The sequence below is a fragment of the Lepidochelys kempii genome, chromosome 11 (assembly GCF_965140265.1).
Source record: "Lepidochelys kempii isolate rLepKem1 chromosome 11, rLepKem1.hap2, whole genome shotgun sequence".
Taxonomy (NCBI): Eukaryota; Metazoa; Chordata; order Testudines; family Cheloniidae; genus Lepidochelys; species Lepidochelys kempii.
Window position 1 is genome coordinate 64,667,627 of NC_133266.1, and position 25,329 is coordinate 64,692,955.

The 25,329-nt window shown below is 43.1% G+C and overlaps 1 protein-coding gene across 14 annotated transcripts in view; it reads left to right on the forward strand.

Moving 5' to 3' along the window:
• UNC80 (unc-80 homolog, NALCN channel complex subunit) overlaps positions 1-25,329 on the forward strand; it is a 188,906-nt gene that overhangs the window by 19,252 nt on the left and 144,325 nt on the right. For all 14 annotated transcript variants that reach the window (XR_012154378.1, XR_012154377.1, XM_073306691.1 and 11 more), the window contains exons 4-11: positions 1,113-1,411; positions 5,002-5,125; positions 10,411-10,484; positions 11,272-11,411; positions 17,165-17,426; positions 22,796-22,930; positions 23,792-24,014; positions 24,846-24,986. Coding sequence is in view for 12 of the 14 variants with exons in the window: in XM_073306691.1 (XP_073162792.1) it covers positions 1,113-1,411; positions 5,002-5,125; positions 10,411-10,484; positions 11,272-11,411; positions 17,165-17,426; positions 22,796-22,930; positions 23,792-24,014; positions 24,846-24,986 (1,398 nt within the window). In the remaining 2 variants the exon portion in view is untranslated. The remainder of the gene's footprint in view (positions 1-1,112; positions 1,412-5,001; positions 5,126-10,410; positions 10,485-11,271; positions 11,412-17,164; positions 17,427-22,795; positions 22,931-23,791; positions 24,015-24,845; positions 24,987-25,329) is intronic.

A 25,329-nucleotide genomic window follows, 5' to 3' on the forward strand; every position in this document is an offset into this window, starting at 1 on the left:
AAATTGTTGTCAACAGGGAGTCACAATCTTGAGAGTCAAATTAGTTCAGTACTGTTTTCCAAGAATAGGGTGACCAGATGTCCCGATTTTATAGGGACAGTCCCGATATTTGGAGTTTTTTCTTATATAGGCACCTATTACCCCCCACCCCCATCCCGATTTTTCACATTTGCTATCTGGTCACCATATCCAAGAGGAACTGGGATGGATTTTAGCAGTAGTCTTGCCACCTAACTGAAATAGCCCTTGAAGAAGCTTATTAATTTTCTGTAAGACATATGCCATAGTAGTCAGATTTTGAAGGCACTGAAAGTGTTGTCATTTGTTGTTGTTGTCGTCGTCGTCGTCATCATCAGCATGGCAAATCTCAAAAAAGATGTGGCCTCCTTGCCGATTGGGCATCACCCAAGTTGGTCTTGGCTAGGTCCTTAAGGTGGTCTGGTTTATGTCTGAAAGTTCTGTATTTCACATGTAAGTAATTGTTGGCCTTGGTCCAGTTGCAGGTGGGTAAGTATCCACATTACAAAATCTGCCCCCAGAACTGACACTAACTGGTTCACAGATTGACAGTCTTAACGGAAAAAAAAAACAATGAATTCATAAGCATAGGGCCTGATCCAAAGCCCACTATCATCAATAAGAATCTTTCCACTGATGTCAGTCAGCTTTGCACTATGCTCATCAAGATCAAACTACTTTCTCATCTGGCCTGGTTCCTCCAGAATTGAAGCATACTGGTGGGGATGGGTAGCAGAGCACAGTCTAGGAACGCTTGCGGTACTACAGCTTGGGGATCAATAGAAGTGTTTCAAGATCCAGGGCTGTCAAGTTAGCACCTTTTATGAGTACTGTATTTTCACATATGCAGACAGCACTGAGTGATACTTCAAGGAAGAGGCAAGGGGAATGTGCAGGGGCATGTAACATTCTGAATCAGGTGATTTTAACCAAGACATACTAGGAACAACTCGATACTTCTAATTGCGGGGGTGAGATTTTCAAAGCTACATAGAGAATTTGTGTGCGCAATTCCCTATGCAGCTTTGAAAATCTCCACTGTACCGATCCTGTGTGAACAGAGACACCCACTATGCTGCATTTTTTCCATTCAGGACATCAGGACAAGCTTGGCGTAGCAGAGACTAAGCTTCTTCACACCCTCCATTGGATGCTACTGGAGGCTCCTCAAGAATGCAGCAATGACCGGTTTGGAGGAGAGAGAGGCTCCAGCTGGGGAGGGAGCAGTAGCGCCTTTATTCATCAGGTTGAAAACCAGGGCTCTCCAGGACACCCTCGGCGTGGCAGCACTAATGAAGAGGAAGAGAATAACCGAAGGAAGTTCTTTCAGAATTCCATGGCAACAGTGGAGCTCTTTGTGTTCCTGTTTGCTCCTCTGGTCCACAGGATTAAAGTAAGTGGAAGAACTGTCAGGAGTGGTAAGGTAGTGATGCCAGTGTGAGGAGGAGACTGTGATTCAGCCTTGGCTGCGAATGATCATAATAGTGGCTAATTGGATTTAGCATACAGTCCAGAATAAAGGTCCAGCCCTGTTGCCCTTACACAGGAGAGCAGTCCCATGGACATAATAGAATCATAGAACTGTAGGGCTGGAATGGACCTCGAGAGGTCATGTAGTCCAACTCCCTTCGCTGAGACAGGAACAAGTAAACCTAGACCATCCCTGACAGGGGTTCGTCTAAGCTGTGTTTGTTCTTAAAAACCTCCAATGATGGGGATTCCACAGCCTTCGATGGAAGCCTGTTCCAGTACTTTATAGTTAGAAAGTTCTCTTAATATCTAACCTGAATCTCCCTTGCTTCAGATTAAGCTGATTTCTTCTTGTCCTACCTTCAGCAGACATGGAGAATAATTGATTACTGCCCTCTTTGTAACAGCTGGTAACATATTTGAAGATGGTTATTGGGTCCTCCTTCAGTCTTCTTTTCTCAAGACTAAACATGCCGAGTTTTTTTTAACCTTTCCTCATAGGACAGGTTTTCTAACCTGTTTATCATTTTTGTTGCTCTCTGCTGGACTGTTTCTTCTTTGTCCACATCTATTCAAAATTGTAGTGCCCAAATTGGGCATAATACTGCCATCGGGTCCTCATTAGTGCCACGCAGAGAGTTACAGGTACCTCCCAGTTCTTGCAGAGAACACTCCTGTTAATACAACCCAGAATATTAGTCTTTTTCACAATTGCATCACATTGTTGATTATGAATTTATGATCCTCTCTAACCCCCAGATCCTTTTCAGCAATAGTACTGCCTCGCTAGTTATTCCCCATTTTGCATTTGTGTATTTGATTTTTTCCTTTCTGTATGTAGTACTTTGCATTTGTCTTTATTGAATTGCATCTTGTTGATTTCAAATTCTCCAATTTGTCAAAGTCATTTTGTATTCTAATCCTGCCCTCCAAAGGGTTTACAACCCCTTGCAAATTGGTGTCATCTACACATTTTATAAGCATACTCTCCAGTCCATTAACTAAGACAGAACAAGGAGTAATGGTCTCAAGCTGCAGTGGGGGAGGTTTAGGTTGGAAATTAGGAAAAACTTTTTCACTAGGAGGGTGGTGAAGCCCTGGAATGCGTTACCTAGGGAGGTGGTGGAATCTCCTTCCTTTGAGGTTTTTAAGGTCAGGCTTGACAAAGCCCTGGCTGGGATGATTTAGTTGGGGATTGGTCCTGCTTTGAGCAGGGGGTTGGACTAGATGACCTCCTGAGGTCCTTTCCAACCCTGATATTCTATGATTCTATGATTATTGGAAATTTTGAATAGTACTTGACCCAGGACAGACCTTTGCAGGATTCCACTAGAAACATTCCCCCAGATTAACAGTGAACCATTGATTACTACTCTTTGTGAGTGCAGTGTTTCAACCAGTTGTGCACCCATCTTTTACTAAAACTATAGTACCTTAGAGTAAAAGTATCAAAAGTAATTCCAGTGATATGAATACAGGTTGTAGCACTGGGAAGACACTAAAGCAAGAATATCCAAAGTGAAGCACCTGCATCTATATTTAGCACCTACATAAGTGGCCTGATTATCAGAGGTGTTGAGTACCTGCAGCTCTCATTGTAATCAGTGAGTGCTGAGGGCATGAGTTCCTCACTGTTTCAGAGCTGGAGCAAGGATTGTGGAATTTAGCTCAGTCTGGTTGACTCTCATTCATGGTTAAGAAATGCCTTTCTGTCTGCTCAGTAATTCCAGAAACGGGGTTGTCACTGATTTGTTCTTGTTATTACTAATAGCATTGATACTAATTAATTAATAGGATCTGTGATAGTTTTAGTGGCAGGTGCAAATTAAATGTTTCTTTGTTCTGATGTCAGAAGTAAGCTGCAGGCTTCTCGTCAGCTGAAGTCCTTCTCTTTATTTTATGATGTATAAGCCAGCTTTGCAGAACTATGTAATCAGGACTTATCTCACTGCACATTCTGATTCCTGCCACTTGTCCTTAGCTTCACTAGAGGGCTACCTTTCAGCCTTAATGTTTTAAGGCTAGCCTCTTAAGTGAAATTGGCTGTTCTCAATCAGACATTCCTAGAAAGTAAGTTATTGGGAAATGGCTGTGTTTAACCAGATAGCTACTACATAAAGCTCACCACCCTTTTCTCGTCCCCTTTGTGAATCTGAACTCTCACAGCATATGTTGTAACTAATTATCCTGACTCTAAAGTGCCTGCACAGAGGAGTAAGATTTGGCCAGCCCTCTGGCATGGCCTTTCTGCAGTCTGACTCAGGCGTTGTGGAGATGTTGGTACTCCCCCACCCCTTACCAACCAGGTAGGGAGTGGATGGAGTGTCAGCTACTTATGGACACGTACACGCACCAGTCAGCAGAAATGAGCCAGCACTGGGGTCTAAAGTTACTGGTACTTGGTAAAGGGGTGGCACAAATTTCTTCTAGCTGGTAATCTTTGAGTCCCAGTTCTTTCCAAAGCTCTTCCAGTGCTGATACAGCACCATTTCACCTCTGACTCAGGGCAAGCAGCAAAAACAAAATCTAATCCCAAAATAACATCATTAACCTTGTGTTCATAATTATACAACTACAGTGTAGCAGGGCCAGTGCACCACCAAAAACTTAACAGAGCACAGGGGAAAACAATGTCTTGCTTATGCTTATTTCTACAACACCTGAAAGTGTTGCTGGGTGCTTTCATACAAATACAAAAGGCATGATAGCTGCCTCGAAAGAAGTCACAACAAAAAGTAGGGAACGGAAAAGGTGAGGAAGGACAATATTTCCAGCAGTCAGATCATGGAGCCACTTAGTTTAAGTACATGCATGCTTGGGCCCTGGTCCTGCAAAGATTTACCTGCATGTGTAACTTTACTCAAGTAGATAGTTCCACTGACATCAATAGGGCTACTCAGATGAGTAAAATTACACACATGCATAAATCTTTGCAGCATAATGATTTTGGTGTTTAAATTAAAAATTAATAGTAATAATAAGACCATTATATGTTGGCACTTGTAATAATTTGTAAAAATGTTCATATTTCCTAAATAAATATTTTTTATAATAATTATTATTTTTGGCTCATTTTGTGCAGGCAGGCATTATAGGAAAAGGGAGCCTAAAGGAAAGATTTACATACTGTATGATCTAAAGCAATAAGCAGAATAATGTGTACAAAGGATTTTGCTGAAATGGTGGGTAGGTTTTTCAGTAGTAGCAGAGATCCTGGAAAAAACAGGTTTTGATCGGTATAACTGATCAAAGGCACAAAGGCCCTTTACTTAGCTTTGTACTGAGAATTCCACGTTGCTTTATTACTAGACCATTGGGTAGGTATTTTTATACTTTCTTTGAATAGTTACAATAGTGACCTTTATTGCACACAAACAGCATGTGATCATTGTTGTTGCTTTCAAGGTCCGTGTCGCAGTAGGAGGGACAGTCAGCACACACAGAAAACGATGCTCTTCTGTGTCAGCCTTACTAATCCACATATGGTATGATGATCCCATTATGTCTTTCTAGGAGTCTGACCTGACTTTTCGGCTGGCCAGTGGCCTTGTTATTTGGCAGCCCATGTGGGAGCACAGGCAGCCTGAGGTTTCTGCCTTCACCGCTCTGGTAAAGCCAATCAGGAACATTATTACAGGTGTGTGACTTTGCTGTGTAGTCACAGATGTTAAGCATCAGAAAGTCTCTTCCTTGTGGTACGGTTATCTGAGCCCCATTTGCCATGCATGCAAGATCTGTGTGCAGTCCTGTGTTTTTGTTTTGTTTTTGTGCCATATCAAAATAAACCCTCTCTTCATGGCCAAGTCTACATTTAGAAATGGCGTCGATTTTAACTAAATTTAACCTATTTCATTAAACTGGTACAACTGCTGAATGTAGAGACGCCCTCAGTTCAATTCCCATGAAAACTAATGGGCCAAAATCATCTTGACATAATAAGATGAGTCTCTCATTAACTTCAATGGGAGCTGCACCATTTACACCAGGATCAAAATCAATCAGATTTATTGCTATGGTTACCCAATTTTTAGTCTCTCTACTCTTAGTCCTGATCTACCCATACAAGTTGCACCAGTTTAACTAAAGGTTCAATTTTAATCCATCTTGATTAAATCAGTGCAACTTTGTGTGTGGACACTCTTACATTGGTTTAAATCTGTTTTATATACATTTAACCTGCATTTGTTTAACTAAATTGGTTTAACATCAAGCCTTTTTACAAAGTATGTGTTTAGACAAGCCCTTGGAAGTAAATGTGTAGGATAGAAGTATCAAATCTGTATTGATACTACTTCTCATGTACTGCCATATATCTACTGTAATGCCAGCTGACTTAATCTCTACATTAATCTGACTAATCATACAGGCTTCCTATATATAAGAGAAAAAGAAAAAAAGTCTAATACTAGATCCTAAACTGATGTAAAACATTGTATTTCTGTTTACTTCAGTGGAGCTACACCAGCTGAGGAGTTGAACCATACATTTTAAATGTCCCTTAGATTAAAATAAATCCTTTAATATTTCCTGTAGATTTTATCTTTGTAGAATATGCTAAAATTACAGGAATAATTTGAACTCTTGGACAATATTTTAAGACTCTTCCCCTCAATGCCATCAATATTTGCATAAATTTAGAAGGAAGCAAGATCATTTCCTGACAATTCACATGTCTGTTTCCATGTATACGTTTCTAAGAAGAAGTAGAGACAATGTTTGGCAACAGCTTGACGCAGATGAGGAAGGTACAGAAGCTAGCAGCCACATACTATTGGTAGCAAAGAGATAGTCAATAATACAGATGCTCTTCCTAACCCAAATCCTGATTTTATAGTATTATAATAACATGGGATTGGTTCAAAAGGCCTGGCCAAGATGATCATGTAAAATCTTAATCTGATCTCGCATGCTTCAGTGCAGTTGCTCCTTATTTACATCAGCATAAATGATATAAAAATCAGCTCCTTATGGTTCCCCAAGTCCTTGTATGTCTTTTGAGTCCAGATCCTCAAAAGTACGTAAGCTCCTAACTCCAACTGATTCTAGGGTATATGCAGGTATTGAAATAAATTGAAGTTAAGAGCCTAAATACCTTATAGATCTGGGCCTTTGTCCTTACTTATACCCTGTTAAGTATTTTTTCATCCTGGAGGTGCAACACAGAATCTCAGCTCAGTATCTTCCTCAAAGGGTCTGATCCAAAGTCCACTGAGATCAATCAGAGTCTCTTTCCACTGATTTTAGTGGACTTTGGTTCAGGCCCCTAACATGACTTCAGTGGTTGATTCTGACATATAAAATGTTACATTTTGAAAACATTCCCCATGGAGCTGAGCAAACATTGGATTTTTTTTATTTTTATTTTTTGGTCCCATGGAAAATTACAACATCTTGACAGTTGTTTTCATCCTGAATTAGGATGAACAGTAAAAATACTCAGTGAAAATACAGTAAATAACCAACCTTCCATACAAACGGACTTTACTAAAATAAGACAGGAGATCGACATTACACACTTCACCTCTCTACAAAGGAAAAAGTACTGTAAGCTGTCTAAAATCCTGCCTGCCACATGGAGCCACAACAGTGGTACCCCTAACTCACCCAGCAATATCATCAATCTATCCAGCTGTGCACTCAGCCCGGCAGAAGAGTCTGTCTTATCTCGGGGACTGTCTTTCTGCCCCGCCATGCCCCCCAAACATGATACAGTTCTGCGGTGATCTGGGAAGCCTACTTTCGCCATCTCCAACTCAAAGAATACTTTCAAGATAACACTGAACAGCATACTGATACACAGATACCCTCCCACCAACAGCACAAGAAGAAGAACTCCATATGGACTCTTTCTGAGGGTCGAAATGACAGTCTGGACCTATACGTAGAATGCTTCTGCCGACGTGCACAGGTAGAAATTGTGGAAAAACAACATCGCTTGCCTCATAACCTAAGTCGTGCAGAACGCAATGCCATCCACAGTCTCAGAAACAACCCTGACATTATAATCAAAGAGGCTGATAAAGGAGGTGCTGTTGTCATCATGAACAGGTCTGACTACCAAAAGGAGGCTGCCAGACAACTCTCCAATACCAAATTCTACGGGCCACTTTCCTCAGATCCCACTGAGGAATATACTAAGAAACTGCACCATCTACTCAGGATACTCCCTACACTAACACAGGAACAAATCAACATACCCTTAGAGCCTCGACCGGGGTTATTCTATCTACTACCCAAGATCCACAAACCCGGAAATCCTGGACGCCCCATCATCTCGGGCACTGGCACTCTCACTGAAGGACTGTCCAGATATGTGGACTCTCTACTCAGACCCTACGCCACCAGCACTCCCAGCTATCTCCGTGACACTGCTGATTTCTTGAGAAAACTACAATGCATTGGTGATCTTCCAGAAAACATCATCCTAGCCACCATGGATGTAGAGGCTCTCTATACTTTGTGGGGGAGGGATAGCTCAGTGGTTTGAGTATTGGCCTGCTAAACCCAGGGCTGTGAGTTCAATCCTTGAGGGGGCCATTTAGGGAGCTGGGGCAAAAATTGGGGATTGGTGGTCCTGCTCTGAGCAGGGGTTGGACTAGATGACCTCCTGAGGTCCCTTCCAACCCTGATATTCTATATTCTACACAAACATCCCACACACAGATGGAATACAAGCTGTCAAGAACAGTATCCCTGATGATGCCACAGCACAACTGGTTGCTGAGCTCTGTGACTTTATCCTCATGCACAATTATTTCAAATTTGGCAACAATATATACCTCCAGACCAGTGGCACCGCTGTGGGCACCCGCATGGCCCCACAATATGCCAACATTTTTATGGCTGACCTGGAACAATGCTTCCTCAGCTCTCATCCACTCATGTCCCTTCTCTACCTACGCTACACTGATGACATCTTCATCATCTGGACCCATGGGAAGGAAACTGTGGAAGAATTCCACCATGATTTCAACAGCTTCCACCCCACCATCAACCTCAGCCTGGACCAATCTACACGGGAGGTCCACTTCCTAGACACCACGGTGCAAATAAGTGATGGTCACATTAACACACCCTACACCGAAAACCCACCAACCACTATGCCTACCTTCATGCCTCCAGCTTCCATCCCAAACACACCACATGATCCATTGTCTACAGCCAAGCACTGAGGTACAACCGCATTTGCTCCAGCCCCTCAGACAGAGACCAAACCCTACAAGATCTTCACCAAGCATTCTCAAAATTACGATACCCGCACGAGGAAATAAGAAAACAGATCAGCAGAGCCAGACGTGTACCCAGAAGCCACCTGCTGCAAGACAAGCCCAAGAAAGAAACCAACAGAACTCCACTGGCCATCACATACAGTCCTCAGCTAAAACCTCTCCAATGCATCATCAGTGATCTACAACCCATCCTGGACAATGATCCCTCACTTTCACAGGCCTTGGGAGGCAGGCCAGTCCTCACCCACAGACAACCTGCCATGCTGAAGCATATTCTCACCAGCAACTACACACCGCACCATAGTAACTCTGACTCAGGAACCAATCCATGCAACAAACCTCAATGCCAACTCCGCCCACATACCTACACCAGCGACACTATCACAGGACCTAACCAGATCAGCCACACCATCACCGGTTCATTCACCTGCACGTCCACCAATGTAATATACGCCACCACATGCCAGCAATGCCCCTCTGCTCTGTACATCGGCCAAACTGGACAGTCCCTACGTAAAAGGATAAATGGACACAAATCAGATATTAGGAATGGCAATATACAAAAACCTGTAGGAGAACACTTCAACCTCCCTGGACATACAATAGCAGATTTAAAGGTAGCCATCCTGCAGCAAAAAGACTTCAGGACCAGACTTCAAAGAGAAACTGCTGAGCTTCAGTTCATTTGCAAATTTGACACCATCAGCTCAGGATTAAACAAAGACTGTGACTCGTTCGCCAACTACAAAAGCAGTTTCTCTTCCCTTGGTGTTCACACCTCAACTGCTAGAAGAAGGTCTCATCTTCCCTGATTGAACTAACCTCGTTATCCCTAGCCTGATTCTTGCGTGCATATTTATACCTGCCTCTGGAAATTTCCACTACATGCATCCGACGAAGTGGGTATTCACCCACGAAAGCTTATGCTCCAATATGTCTGTTAATCTATAAGGTGCCACAGGACTCTTTGCTGGTTTTACAGATCCAGACTAACACGGCTACCCCTCTGATTGTGAAAAATTTCAGTATTTTTACTATGTCAAAAGTTCAGAAAAATTCAAATTTGGAAATGTCAAAACATTTCATATTGAGTCAGACTGACATTAAGTTGCATCTGCCATGGTTCCTCATGGGAGTGGTAGTTAAGATGCTTCATGGCCCCATTCTTATCTATGGGCTACACTGCCTGGCCAGACTACCTCTCCCTGGAAACAACACAAACTCCCATGCATCATGTAGCTCCATCAGAGAGGAGACCAAAGCGCATCCTGGCAGCAGTAGTAGTCTGGCCAAGGAGCCCGACCCATGAGAGAACTGGAGCATGAAGCCCCTGAACTCTACAGCACACTTGAGTCACTGTGGCACACTAGGCCGATGCAATTTAATGTCAAACTGTCTTGGAATGAAATGTTTCAGTTCAGCTCAGCAAACCAAAATTATTTTGCAAGGGGCAGCAATTCCCACAGGAAATTTTGATTTTGTGGTAACTGCGCTTCTTGTGCCCCCCCCCCCCCCCCAAAAAAAATCAACAGCAAATTGCCAACCAGCTATAATTTCCAACAGGTGTAGCTAACATCTGGTAATGTTACAGTCAGGGGGATGCCATTTTTTACAATGGCTAATAGCTTATTTGTTTGATTAGTACAACATGAGCATTACATTTTTAAAATTTCTCTTTTTATTTTTATCCCAGCCAAGAGAAGTTCTCCTACTAGCAACCAGAGCCTGGCTTGTGAATCCCCTAATCTGGACACTGGACACACAGAGGTGGGCATATGGCTAGACAAGCAAGAGTGGGGAGCTGTGGGGAGATCTTCTTCTTCTTTTTTTTTTTTAATTGATGGGGTCTTTTGAAGGGAATTTTGGAATGACAGTTGCAATTACTATGCAGGTCTCCGAAGCATCTTAATGCTTTTATCGAATTGTGTGTTTTATAATTGATTTTATCATTTCCAAGGCCTACCCCCTACAAAGAATGAGATTGGGGCTCAGGGCAAAGGATCAATATAAAGCTTACAAACCTATATAAAAAGAGAAAACAAGCCATCATCAATATTGTAAAGACACATGGCAGAGCTAAGAAGAGAGGGCCAGTGCCCTCCATTTTCATTTAAATAAAAACACGTTTTTCGATGATTTGGAGCCATCAAGGTGTGCACTATCCAGCCTAAATTACTGCATGTTCAAATTACTGTTATCCTCTGTTATAATTAATAACAACATATCATCACTCGTGATGTCTTATCTTGCATTAGGCCCTGACCTTGAAAGCAACAAATAACTTTCCATTGATATCAGTGGAACTCCATGTAGGTTTAAGGGTCTGCCCAGGTGAAATAGTTTATAGGATTAGGGCCTTAGCTTATACACTGTCTGGAATGAAAACCATGTGTTTGCACAGTGTCTAGGACATTGGAGCCCCAATCTTGATCGAGTCCCCTCTATGCTATCTTAGTATAAATAATACTAATATATAAATACATAGTAAGAGGGCTAATGTGGAAGATCCAAATCTATTTTTAAACTTATTTCTCTATATTGAAAATATCCTAAGGGACTTCAGGTGGTGTGTGAAACAGCCCAGCCAGATGCTGTGCCTCCCAGGGCCACTGTTTCAGGCTGTCATCGGGGAAACTCCTTTGATGGAAGTGTGTCGTCCCAAACATCCCAAGACAGAGGACCTCCACTTTCCAGGTACAGAGTCCTACGAAAAGCTATGTTGGTATAACTTTCTGGGGAGTGTGTGTTACAGGTCCCCTCTGCCCAATCCCCAAAGGATATAAGTCTTACAGTGCCAACTAAAGAGCCTTGTCTCTTCAGCTCAAACTCTAACAGCTCATGCTTTTAGCTCTGGAAGTCCTCAGTTTGGTTGCCGGTGTGTCATCTGAGATGGTGGCAGTCACACTGACTTCATTCCATCTCATTTACAGGACTGCCCAGCTGGCCTGTTAGGATAGCAACTATAGAGCAATGAGGACAGAGCAGAGGACAAGGACCTTTTATATTTTGGAGTTTGATGATTTAAAAAAAACCCCAAACTTTAGGCTCATTGTTCCTTGGCTGGGCATGTCCTCTGGGGCTTGATCTGTCTTTGCTGCCCTCTGGGCAATTCTCTTTCCCTGTGTGGCAGAGCATTTCTGTACCTCTCCTCCCTTTTAGTGCTGCTTGGCCGCTACCTCCATTTCCCCTTCTTCACATACAGCTGTTCAGTTCACTTACTGCAGGCTGGCTGGCAGGCAGGCAAAAGAACAGCTTCTCAAATCTCTTCTCAGCCATCCTTGTAGGGCTTAGGCAAAGATTTTAAAATGCAGGAGCCTAAATTTAACCTCCTTAATTCGTATTTGGGGAAGATAAAGGTACAGGCAGATTTTCAGAAGGACTGAGCACTGGTCAGCTCCCATTAGGGTTTGTGAATACTCAGCACTTTTGAAAATCTGAACATATTTTTCTTAGGCTCCTATTTTTAAAAATGTTGGCCCTCATGTTCAGTTGCACCAGAAAATTTCAAACAAAAACACTCAAGAGTTTCAGAATTTGCTTCATTATAGTAACACTTTATCTCTGTTTCAAAATTTCTCTGAATCCGAAAACGCCTCCCAACTATTTTCTCAAAATACGTATTATTGATCTATCTTGTCACCTGCTTCAGTGGGTAAAACCTTTCTTTACGGACCTGATCTAGTTGGCAGTCTTTCTGTTGACTTCAGTGGGTTTTGTGTCATATAAATTCTGAGTTTTTATTTCATTTTATTAACATTACCTGGTAAAACTAAGTCATCTGTTACTTCTGAGTATTGTCTTACTAAATGTAAACTGTTCCTCATGTACGCCATCGTTCAGCGTGCATACACATGCCCATAAAAAGTAAGGGAGCAGGCAACCTTTTAGAAGACTGAATCAGATGATCAGTTTATCCAGCTCAGTCTGGTGGTTGCTATGGAGATGAAGCTTCCAACAGGCTTTGTAGAGAGCGTCACTAATGTCTCCTCATTTGGAGAGCTCATTGATCAATTAAAACTGAACAGGGAGTTTTGGTTGCCAAGCAACAGGCAATTCAGAAACAAATGTTATTTACTCCTGTTATCAACGGCCCAGTATTCCTTTGTCCTTGGGCCCACAGCTGGACAAAATATGCCACCCACTCACCCCGCAATTATCCGTCAAGTACCTGATGAAATGTCCACAGGGTTTAATTCAAAGCAAAGCACAAGATTTTAAATTATGTTTTCTTGGAACCTCATTCAGCAAACCTCCAGTTTGCTCCTCTGATCTTGGATAAATATCCCCGCTCCATTCAGTGAAGTTCTTCATTTCACTGGAACCATTGCAGTAGTAAAACCCCAGCCATTTATTCTGCAGCTGGCTGTCAGTCTCTGCCTTGGAAATAGACTTTGCAAGCAGGGCTTGAATGGTAACTATTTCAGAAGAACAGTCCTTCTTTTGAGCTAGATTGTGAATTGGAGTTCATGCCCACGTAAGGGAGCATGAGGGAATACATATCTCCCTTACGCTCCAATAGGGGCTCCCCCAGACCTTGGGTCTGATCGCAGAGGAGTGAGCAGAGAAAGATGCATCACCTTATTCCTTTCTACAAGGGGGTGGGAATAGGCAGAGTTCTGGCTTCATCCTCTGTGCTTGCTGGTCAGTTCAGCTGAACTGGTCTGGGAGATATTGGCGGGCAGATTTTATTTTTCTTTGGGGATAATTCTTTTTCTGGAATGCTGCTGGAGTGGTGCAGCAACCCTTTGTACAGGCTGTCTTTCTGATCCAGTCTTGGCCCTTTTGTTTTCTCCTCATGTGCATTTCACTCATTTCTCTCTTTGTAATGTTTTGAGAAGGGTGTATGATGGGAGCCCTGATGTCAGTCTGGTGGGAAAGGTGTTTTTAAATTATCACTGTTTTCTTTTTCTCTTATTTAAAGTCTTTTTTAAATCACCCCACTTGTAATCACAATTTATCTTGACTGCAGTATTAATGGAAACATTTGAACTGTAGACTGAATAAAGCAATATATGCCAATACCTAAGGTCTAGTTTTCAAAAGTGAGTGCCTTTAAAAAAGACCTAGAGGAAGTCTATGGTGTCCTCCATTGACAGAGGCTGGCAGCAAACCATCTCCTGCAGATTTGCTTGAACATTTTGAGTTCTGAATGAACACATTTCTTGGAGATGAATCCTTCCCAGCCACCCCATCTTCAAATGTGTCCCAGGAAGAAACTGCCAACCTACCCTGCTTGCAGGTGGGGTCAGCATTGCAAACCTTTTGCTGAACCCTACTTAACTGAATATCCAAAAACCTACATTTGAATGCTCAAATTGGCTTATATTTTTATTATTATTTGTATTATCATAGAGCCTTGGCGCCCCAGTCATGGTGTAGGACCCCGATATGCTAGGTGCTGTACAAACAGAACAAAAAGACAGTGCTTGCACCCAAACAGCTTACAATCTAAGGGCTTGTCTACATGACTATTTAGTTCGCTGCAAGGTGGGCTTTGATCTGTCCCGCAGTAGCCTGCCGCAGACTGACCATCCATGTGGACCCTGCTGATGCACATTAACCGTTCTAGTCCTGGACTAGATCAAAATACATTAACAAACTGTTAATGTGTGTCAGCAGAGTCCCAGTGGGCAGCTTGTCTGCAGCAGGCTACTGTGGGGTAGATTCACACCCCAGCTTGAAGTGAACTAACTGTTCATTGAGACAAACTTGACTATAAGACAAGAGACAACAGATGGATACAGACAGACTGCATAGGCAGTACAAAGAAACAATGAGACAATATTGGTCAGCCCGATAGGCAGTGGTCCCAGCACACCAGCAACCTAACTCTGTCAAGTGTCTTGTATCCAGTTAAGCTGTAATCTAGCAAAGCACTGAAGCATGTATGTAACTTTAAGCAATAGCACAGTCCCACTGAAGTCAATGGAACTACTCATTCTTAAATGTTTTCCTGGATTGGGCTGCTCAGTACCGTGCTGGGTGTCCGAATGCAGATATGGACATCCTGCCTGGGTGCCTGTCTTTGAAAGCCTGCCTCCTCATGTGGCTCCGTAGACCTGTCAATATTAATGGTAAAAATTGTTGGCTGTTGTGATTTGTCCCAAATGCACGAGAACATCATTCATGAGGCAGTTATTGATTCTTTTGTGTCTTATGGAAAGTTTTAAAATGCAACAGGTACTCAGTTCACACAATTGTGCTTCTAGAACTGCATCCAGAAATCTTCCAGGTTATGAAATAGCACATCAAACCACAGATCTGTTCAATCTCCATACACAGAGGGAGATCAGTCATGTTCACCTGGGTCCCATTAAGGCAATGTGGGGCTCAAGGTCACCACAGCACTGGCCCCCCACCTCTTGACCCTGCCCTAGCCTGGCATTATGGCTCCATCTGCTACTTGGAGTGATGATGGCAGAGGATCCCCCTTCCCGCCAAGAAGGCAGGGTTAGCAGCAAGGGGGTCCCCCAGTACTTAACCCAACTGCTGGGTGTTTGTATAAGTGAGGGGCTGGGTTTTCTGTGCTTTTCTTCCCTTGTGAGTGCTCTGCTGGGATAGTGTTGGTCAAGGCCCCACATGCCAATGGGCCTTGGAGTTAACTCCCCACAGGGGTGAATGGGACAGTTCACCCCTCTCAGAGCTGTTGTTTCATGCTGTCTGCAGACTTGGGCAGACACCACTGTATCAGTTACACTGAAATCAGATTTCCAAGCTTTTCTTTGCAGCTATGAGGGCTAGAATGTTTCTGATGAAAGCTGAAATTCTGATATGAATGCCTCCCCCAGGTGCTGGGGCATTAAGCACAGGCCTGGAGTGCCCATTCCTTAACATGGACCTGATTATTCTCAATAACATAGAATTTTGCCAGCAAATATTATGGCATCACGGGCAAACATTTCTTTGGGACCACACCTAGTTTGTAGATTCTCAGTGAGAGGGAATTTGGGGCTTACGCTTTTGCTTGAGAAGATTAACAACAAAAATATAATTTAATACTTTCTGATGGTTTTATTGAAAAAAGAACCTTGCATGTGTGTGAGTGAGAATTCATGTATAGCAGCAACTCAGTGGAAGAACCAGGGCTCACCCTTTGAGACCCCATAGTTCATTCTTTTCTCTCTGTCCAGTACATTCAAGTCTGGAAACAAAAATACCAGGGATGTTTCACACTAAAAACCATATCAAAAGAACATTCAGGAATGACACCACCAAAAGCAGCCAGGAAACTTGTAGGGAAAGGTGACATATGTCATATTTTCTACTATCCAGGGGCAAAAAGGGAGGTCATCTTATATAGCAGTAGCACTTACTCACATGAGAGCCACCAGATCCGTTTCAATTAGTTTAAGTGATTATTTTACCGGGCGTTCCCAGAATGCTGCCATTTCTTTTAGTAACACCTGACTGTGTAACCTGCTCCTTCACATGTTACATGTCCTCCCATTAGAGCCTGACCAGCAGGGGTTTGAGTCTGCTCCTGATTCCTGCTCGAGGATTTAGTCATTGATTGCAAGTGGTAGAGGCCTGTTGTGCTTTTAGGCCCTGATTTAGGAATGCATCTCTGTTCAAGAAGACATCTAAGCACATGCTTAACTAAACATGTGCTTGAGTCTCACTGGGGATTTAAAGTTAAGCACATGCTTAAGTGCTTTCTTCAGCAAGGATGCTTTCCTGAACCAGTGCCTTATCCCCAGATTCAAACCTTTCTGTCAGCCCAAACAGAATCAATTACTTAAGCATCCTGATAGCTGGAAAGTAGCTGAAAGTTCTGCAGATGTGAGGAGAGTGGAAGAGGCCTTAAGACTCTCTCTTTAATGACCAGGTGGATTTTAAGCCTGTCAGTTGTTAGTGCACTTGAGTCTCTGTGGAGAGGGACAACTTCTCTCTTTCTCAGTCTATAACCATTTCTTAGTGGCCGGTAAATGGAGCATCATTAGTGTTGGTCTCTGGGGTGACTTCTGTTCCCCAAACTGGAGGGTAACACAGGAATAGTTTCCACCTACAAGAAGAAGACCAATTAAGTGGTGCCCTAGAGTGAATGATGAAAAGCAACCCTAACGGTATGTCTACACAGCAATAAAAGGGCCACAGCTTGGCGGGGCAGGGGGGTTAGCAGACTCAGGCTTCCAGGGCTTGGGCTGTGGGGCTATAAAATTCAAGTGAAGTGTTGACATTTGGGCTTGGGCTGGAGCCTGGGCCCTGAAACCTGGCAAGTGGAGGAGGCTCAAGCCTGAGCCTGAACATCTGCACTGCAATTTTTAGTCTTGTGAGCCCAAGTCAGCTGACCTGGGCTCTGAGACTCTGTTCCATGGGGTGTTTTATCGCAGCATAGACCTGCCATAAGTTTCTTTCTGGAAGGAACCTTTTGGCAGAGCTCTGCACCTTGAGGGAAAGTATTAGCTCTAGCTGATTTCTAATGCTTCTCCTTTTATTATTTGGAACAGGGTATCATTAGTGATTCCGCCTTGCCAAAAGTCTCGCTATGCCACCTATTTTGATGTGGCAGTACTGCGCTGCCTGCTGCAGGCACACTGGTCTGAGGAGGGTACACAGTGGTCTCTGATGTATTATCTACAAAGACTGAGACATATGCTGGAGGAGAAGCCGGAGAAGCCCCCTGAGCCGGAGACCATGCACCTGCCCAGGCCCCGTAGCAGTTCCATGGTAGCAGCAGCACCTTCTCTGGTGAACACCCACAAAACTCAGGTCAGAGACCCTCATTTAAAAGTAATCTTAGTAACTCTTTACAGTGATGGCAGGATTAGTCATGATTCAGCACTGTGGTTTTAATTATATCATGAACTGTGGTGAAGTCACTTGTAGCATCGGAAATGTCCATATGTGGATTGCATAGACAGTCTTATTGCACTGGAATTCAGCATTCAGGTCTGATTTAACTATATGCCATATTGCTATTCTAAGAGAAACAAAAAGAATAGGTATCACAGTCTCGATACAGTATTCTCCTTGAAATGAAAAACAAGACTCAAGACACAAGACCACCTTCTTTAAAACGTGGCAGCAAACTGCACACCGTGGGGTTGGAGCACAGCAAAGTACACTTGCTGTTGTGCGTGTAATTTCCCGAATGCTAGTGCAATAATAAAGTTGTTGTTCAAAGGTTCTCAGCACAGCAGCAGTGTGGATGGATGTGTTATTTGCATCAGCTAGACATCACACCGGAGTTCTGGAATCAGTGTTTCTGTACATGACAGGAGATCCCCTGGCAATGTAGCAGATCTGCCTCTCCCAGCTTCACATTCTCAAGTCCTACCTGGTTTTTAAGTACTTTTTCTCCTACAGGAGAGCCCTTTACTCTGTTGTTCTTTACTAACATCTTTGTGAAATCCATTTGGTTATTCACAGTTAAATGTAAATGTATTTTACTTTGCTGGTTGGTTTTTTGGGGGTGGGGGATGGTCTTTTGGTCATTGATGTGAGGGTTCCATCCAGAACAGCAGTTTTTTTCAAGGCTAGACTAGATTGCTAAAGGTGACTTTCTCATCAGAAAGAAAAGGAGTACTTGTGGCACCTTAGAGACCAACAAATTTATCTGAGCATAAGCTTTCATGAGCTACAGCTCACTCAAATAAATTTGTTCGGTGCCACAAGTGCTCCTTTTCTTTTTGCACATACAGACTAAAACGGCTGCTACTCTGAAATTTCTCATCAGAGTTTCATACATTCTGTCATGCTACATGGAATCAGAGTCCCTCTTAAAATGAAGGTGTTTAATAAACAGAGCAGCTGCAACTTCCACACAGCTGGAGTTTCAGCTTTGTCTCCCTTATTCACCAGAGACCACTCCCTGTCTGGAGCTCTATACAGCCGTGATTTTCAACCTTTTTTCATTTGCGGACGCCTAAGACATTTCAAATGGAGGTGGAGACCCTTTGAAAATCATAGACATAGTCTGCGGACCCCCGCTGACTGGAGGCTGAAAACCACTGCTATACAGCACACAGCGACATCTAGTGGCTGATTAATATTCCACAAGTAAACATATTATGCACGAGTATGTCAGTGATTGAGGCAGTTGTGATGGGTTTAGGCTTCTGAGGCACAGAAATGAAGAAGTCATGTTCTTCTCTGTTTTTCTGCCTGCTTGGCATTTCTTTCTCTCTCAGGAAGGCTCTGCAGGCTGAGAAATTGTTAACTAGTGAGTGAGTTATGGTGCTAAGCTGAAAAAGTAGGCTTGCAGCATATTTCTTACATTTCTGGCAGGAGCCGCATCAAGTTGCATTCTTCCTCTGTTTTTACTTAACCCAAGTTATTCTTTTCCAATAGAAAATCAAGCTTTCAGAATAAAATATCGGGCGTCCATGCTCAGATGGTACAAATTCAAAATGTGAGCCCTAAATTGGTTCTGAGTCCATGGCCTCCTCTCATTAGGGCTTCATGTTGCAATATAGGAGAGACCCACACTTTTAAAGTGACAGCACTGGGTTTTATGGTACGTTGGTCATCTTCTCTATCATCTGGTCCTTTTGTCTTCATTAACTGATGTTAGACATGGCGAAAGAAAGAACTGCACAGAAATCAGCTCAGGAACAGGCAAGTAAGTAGGTTTAGTGATGGAGTACAGAGTGGATAGAAAAGCTGTGGGGTTGTCACGTAACCTCTTCTACCTTCCTAAGCCTTAGCATGTCTGTCATGCAGACTATTTATATGTGAAATACCATTAAAATATAATTCTGTGCATATCACAGCAAACTAGTTCTGATCAAATGGTTGTACTGTTATATATCTAGAGAAAGAGAATCTCAGTTCAGGCTGTAGGGGAATAATAGAATCATAGAATGAAGGATATATTTTAATATTTCATGCAGCATGCCATCAATGACATATCCTGTTCCTTGTTGCAAAGCAGAATGGCAAGTGAATGAAGGCGTATGAATAAAACAAATACCTTCTCCATGACTCTAGTCAACATGTATTTCAGTGTCAGGAAAAATCTGCAGTGCACCTATATGCAGTGAATCCAGCATAGGGATGGAATTAGGAAATAAAAACCTTGAGGGCTTTCAAAACTGTACAGCTTTGCAATAACTCTTCAGGAGCTAAGAGCAAAAACTTAAACCTAAAAACAGCAAAGCTGTGATGACTAGATGTAATGGTAATTTAAACCCAAGAGTTTCAAGTGTAATACTCAGAAGCTGATAGAAATACAAATGAATTCATAGCTAAACAGCCAGGCCAATACAGGGCAATAGGAGAAAAGAGATATAGGAACAGCCTTTAAACAATTTTGTGGGTTTTCTTATTAGCCACACCTTATGTGTACTAGAGAAGTTGCATGATCGGCTATGATGGTAGCCACATTTTTAACCAGTCTTCAACTAGAACATTAGACTAATTTCTCAAAATAGGCCGTATCGCATAGTGTATAGTAAAGCTGACTGTGTGACTCAATTCATATACAGTGGTTTGTTTGAATAGCTGACTGTGAGCTCTTCTGCACAGGGTGACTTCCTGTGTGTTTGTACAGTGCCAAGCACAGTAGGGACCTGATTTTTGTTTGGGTCCTTTTCACTACCCCAATACAAATAATACAGTGATTATCAGTAATGCACAGTGATGATAACCCTGAGTTAAATTTGTGTAGTGCCTTCCATTCACAAGGATCCCAAAGCACTTTGCAATCCAAGAGCCTGATCCTAGGAACTGCTGATTGCCCTCAGCTGCCGCTGATGTTAATAGGAGTTGAGAGTGCCCAGCACCAGAACCAAGCCCTGATTACCTTTTTATTGGATTTACTCTGTCATGTGCCACTTGTAATCTGCAGTCAAATTTGCAGATGGTTTTAAGAGCACATGCAAAACTTCATGTGTCCAATTTGGCCAAATGTCCGTTGTACTGAAATAACTCTCTCCCTGAAAAAGATCTATCTCCTTAGATGACTCCCTCGAACCTGTAGCGGTACATGAGCGCTGCAGAGTGTTCTGGTTTTTATCACATGGAGGTGTGGGGAGTGAGTTACTCAGTGGAAGGCTGGCAAGTGAGAATGCCCTATTCTGGGCATAAAACTGTAGGGGTTACAGGGATCTTTAAAGTTGGAAAACAGTATGAAGAGGAAAGGGTCTCAAGGGCCCAGTCCTGCAGACACTTAAACACACACTTGACTCTACTAATGTGAGTAGTTCCACTGACTTCAGTGGGATCAATCACATGAGTAAAGTTACACACATGCTTATGTGTTTCTAGGACTGGGCCTAAAGTAGCCAGGACTTGAACCTGTTACTGTACAGAAATCACTTCACTCCTGACTGAGATGCAGCCACCTCTGGAATGACAGGCAGGATTTCTTTTAACATCATACAGCAGCATTACACACTAGTTCTGGTGTCAGAATGAAGAGAGTAACCTCTCCAGCTGAAACAATATGGTGATATTTAGGCAGGCAGAATGGAATTACCTGCATGGGATTTGATCATGTCACAGGAGCGAACAGCCCTGCTCCTGTGACACGTGCCAAACAATCTTTGATTACCACAAGTGGACAGGACCAGGCTTTATGTTTCTCTTGAAGGATGCCACCTCCTGCACCTCCTTCTTTACCATCATATAGCTATAGCAACTCAGGCTCAAGAGAGAAACCTGCTGAGTTTCCAGTCCACCAAGGGGTTTGGATACCTAGAGATAAGTGGATTCCTAGGATGTTTTGAGGCCTGAGGCGTTTAAAAAAATTAAGGAGGTTGCAGTAAGTAAAGATACACAAGTAAAGATATCCCAGAGCACCATTGCTGGAATTAAGGATGCTCACTGCAAACATCAGCTTTGTTTTTTATTCATTTAATGAAGCCTGAGCCTCTAAAAAACATTTAATAAAATGATAAAAATGTATGTATTTGTACAAACCAAGTAATTCTTAACATTATTTAGATGGAGAGGGTGATGACAATGCTGTTCATCACAATCCACACGCTAACTCAGAAACATTAATGCAGTGATTCCCAAACTTTTGTACTGGTGACCCCTTTCACATAGCAAGCCTCTGAGTGCGACCCCCCCCTTATAAATTAAAAACACTTTTTAATATATTTAACACCATTATAAATGTTGGATGCAAAGCGGGGTTTGGGGTGGAGGCTGACAGCTTGCGACCCCCCATATAATAACCTTACGACCCCCTGAGGTGTTCCATCCCCCAGTTGAGAACCCTTGTATTAATGTATTTTGGATATTATTGGTATATTTCATGAAACTAACACTTGTCTCTTACACATCACTTTTTAGTCCTAGATTTCAAAGCACTTTATAAGGGAAGATAATTATAATTATCCATAGCTGCTGGTGAAACTGGTGAAACAACCTGTCCAAGCTCATACACTATGCTAGTGTTCTTGCTGGGAGTAGACTGCATGTCTCCTGACTCCCAGTCCAATGCACTGCTTCCTGCCATTGATGGTTTTTGTAGTGGCAAAATGTTGTCATTTTAAATGATAAACTATTAGAACTAATCATTCATCTCTGAATCTCTAAATATATTTAACCCTAAAATGTGAGAGTGGAGTTTTGTCTGATGGAATTAAGGTTCTTCTCCTTTGGAGCTGTCCTTGGATGGGATTGAAGTAGATGATTTAGTTCAGCGGTGGCCAACCTGGGGCTCCGGAGCCACATGCGGCTCTTCAGAAGTTAACACGCGGCTCCTTGTCTAGGCACCGACTCCGGGGCTGGAGCTACAGACGCCAACTTTCCAACGTGCCGGGGGGTGCTCACTGCTCAACCCCTGGCTCTTCCACAGGCCCTGCCCCCACTCCACCCCTTCCCGCCCCCTCCCTTGAGCCCTCCATGCCCTCACTCCTCCCCCTCCCCCCTGGAGCCTCCTGCAGGGCACAAAACAGCTGATTGGGAGGTGTGGGGAGGGCCTGATCTGCAGAGCTGCTGGTGGGCAGGAGGCGCTGGGAGGTGTGGGGGGGGACTGATGGGGGGGCTGCTGACGTACTACTGTGGCTCTTTAGCAATGTACATTGGTAAATTCTGGCTCCTTCTCAGGCTTAGGTTCGCCACCCCTGATTTAGTTGCTTACTTGCTATTTCTACTTGTGCATGTTTTTCTTCTTTTGGGGAGTGAAGGATCTCACAATGAAGTGCAATGAGGAGGAAAAATCACTAAGCACTGAGGCCTTTGCTAAGGTGTCACTCACCAACCTGCGCAGGCTAGCTGTGCCAGATCTCTCCACAGACATGGGAATGAACATCTTTAAGAAGGTGAGTAGCACAGTAATATGTTTTTGGTTTATCTACAATCCAGTGCCAAAACACATACCATGTATACAACTGTTAAAAGTTTACATTGAGTCTATATTTAGGTTGAACATGAGGCAAACATTTGTTTTTTTCGATGGACATGTTATGTGTCCGTGTATGATATATACATGTATGTATTCATATTTACTCTATGAGCCCAGTGATGAAATCTGTATTCATATCAAGCTCTTATTGAAATCAATGGGAGTTTTCCCTAAGTGGCGGTGGTTTGCAGCCAGATCCTCAAATTACATTAATCAGAGGACCTCCATCAGTTTCAATAGATCTATGCTGGTTTTACACCTGAGATCTGAGTCTAAATCTGTAAAGCACTCTCCCCGGAAGGTCCTTGCCTGGGAGTTGAAGGTTATACAAACAAATTAAGATTCATAATATAAAAAATTAAACAGATTAATCAAACAAGGGAATGCAATGCACAAAAAAGGAAGGAGAGAAATGGGAAAAGAAAAGAAATATAGGTCCAACAACAGTAATAATGAAAAATCTTTGAAATAAAGAATGTCTTAATTATAAAACTGGAGGGATGGGTTGAGACAGATGTCAAGGGAAGTAAATCATCACCTTAGCATTTCCCGTAGCAAAGTGTGGTTGTTTTCCCAACATGAGGTGCACTGGTGCGCTCCTTAAATGTGGGTGGTGCTGGAGTGCAGATACCCATCATAGACAAAGGGCTAGAGTGGGGAAATTTAGGATTGGGCTCTGCATGCTTGTCCTTCATCTGTTTGTGTCCTTCCCCTCTAACTGTAGTGAAATCCGTGTAGCCTCTGCCTGGCTCTAACCCCTCTCCTCTTCCTTCTGCAGTTTAAGAGCCGCAAAGAGGATCGAGAACGTGAGCGCAAGGGTTCTATTCCTTTCCACCACACTGGGAAAAAACGGCAGCGAAGGATGGGGGTGCCCTTTCTGCTCCACGAGGATCATTTGGATGTGTCACCCACTCGCAGCACATTCTCCTTTGGCAGCTTTTCTGGGATCGGAGAGGACCGGCGCAGCATTGAGAGAGGAGGATGGCAAACTGCCATACTAGGTGACTGATGGGAAAGGATTAATATCGCAACCCTGTATTCTGATTAATTTTTCTGCTCCAGAATGTTCCAAGAATAGCAGAGTGGAACGGAGGCTCTTTATTTCTCCATCACTCTGGCATGGGAAAACAGGCCCTCCCTTTGATGGCTGGTTATGTCCTTTGCCCTGACTTGCAGTTTGCCACACCTGTTGTAGAAATGGCAGAGTCTTTCTGCCAGCTTCTAAGGTGAAGTTCGTTGTTGTACTGACTGCTGACCTTGAATGACCATGTTTAGGTCAGTTTGTTTCTAATAAGTAAATAGGAGTTGGGCAAAACATATTTCCAGTCAGTCCCAGGAGAATGACCCTCCCCCAGTCTTACTCCTGGCATTAATGGGAGTTTTGCTTGAGTAACTAGATGTACACTAAGGCTATGTCTACACTATGGACACAGCTGTGCCTCCGTAAGGTCTCCTGGGTAGCCGCACTTTGCCAGCAGGAGAGAGCTGTCCTGCCGGCATAATTAAACCACTCCCAATGAGCGGCATTAGCTGTGTCAGAAGGAGAGCTTCTCCTCTTGACATAGCGCTGTCCACACCAGCACTTTTGCCAGGGAAACTTATGTCAGTTGGGTGGGGGGGAGGGGTTCACATCCTTGACCGACAAAAGTGGTAGTGTAGACAAAGCCTCAATAAGGATTTTCCACTTGGGCTCTGTTTCACACAATTCAAGTGAGGTCTGGACTCCTGCTAATCTCAGTGAACCCCATCCCCCATTCTCACATCTCAACTTCTAGCCCTCACGCGTTCCTTAGACTTGCAAACTAAATGTCTGTTTGGTGTGTTCATCCTAGGGAAGTTCACCAGACGGGGGAGTTCTGACACAGCTACGGAGATGGAGAGCCTGAGTGCTAGACATTCTCACTCTCATCACACCCTGGTCGCTGACTTGCCTGACCACTCAAACAGCCACGGAGAGAATACCGTTAAAGAAGGTGTGTCAAATATAGCGATGAGCAAATACCACACTGGAGTGTGAACGTCAGGAGGCTGAGATAGTTTTATATTTTTAATTGATTAATATCTGATGAATCCCCTCTTTCCCATTTTGGTTTTTCTATATATCTTGTTGTTTCTTCTTTTTGTCCTATTTAGGATTATCATTATAATCTCTTGCAAAGGACATGCACCCACCTCTAGGGTGGGACACAGCACCTTTTTAACAGTGTACAGGAACACTGCACGGAAGTTTAGGGCAGGAAGTCAATTTTGCTAACTCTTGTGATTTCATTGTGTGTCTCACAATATTTGATGGTTTTCTGAAAGACCCAACTGCTG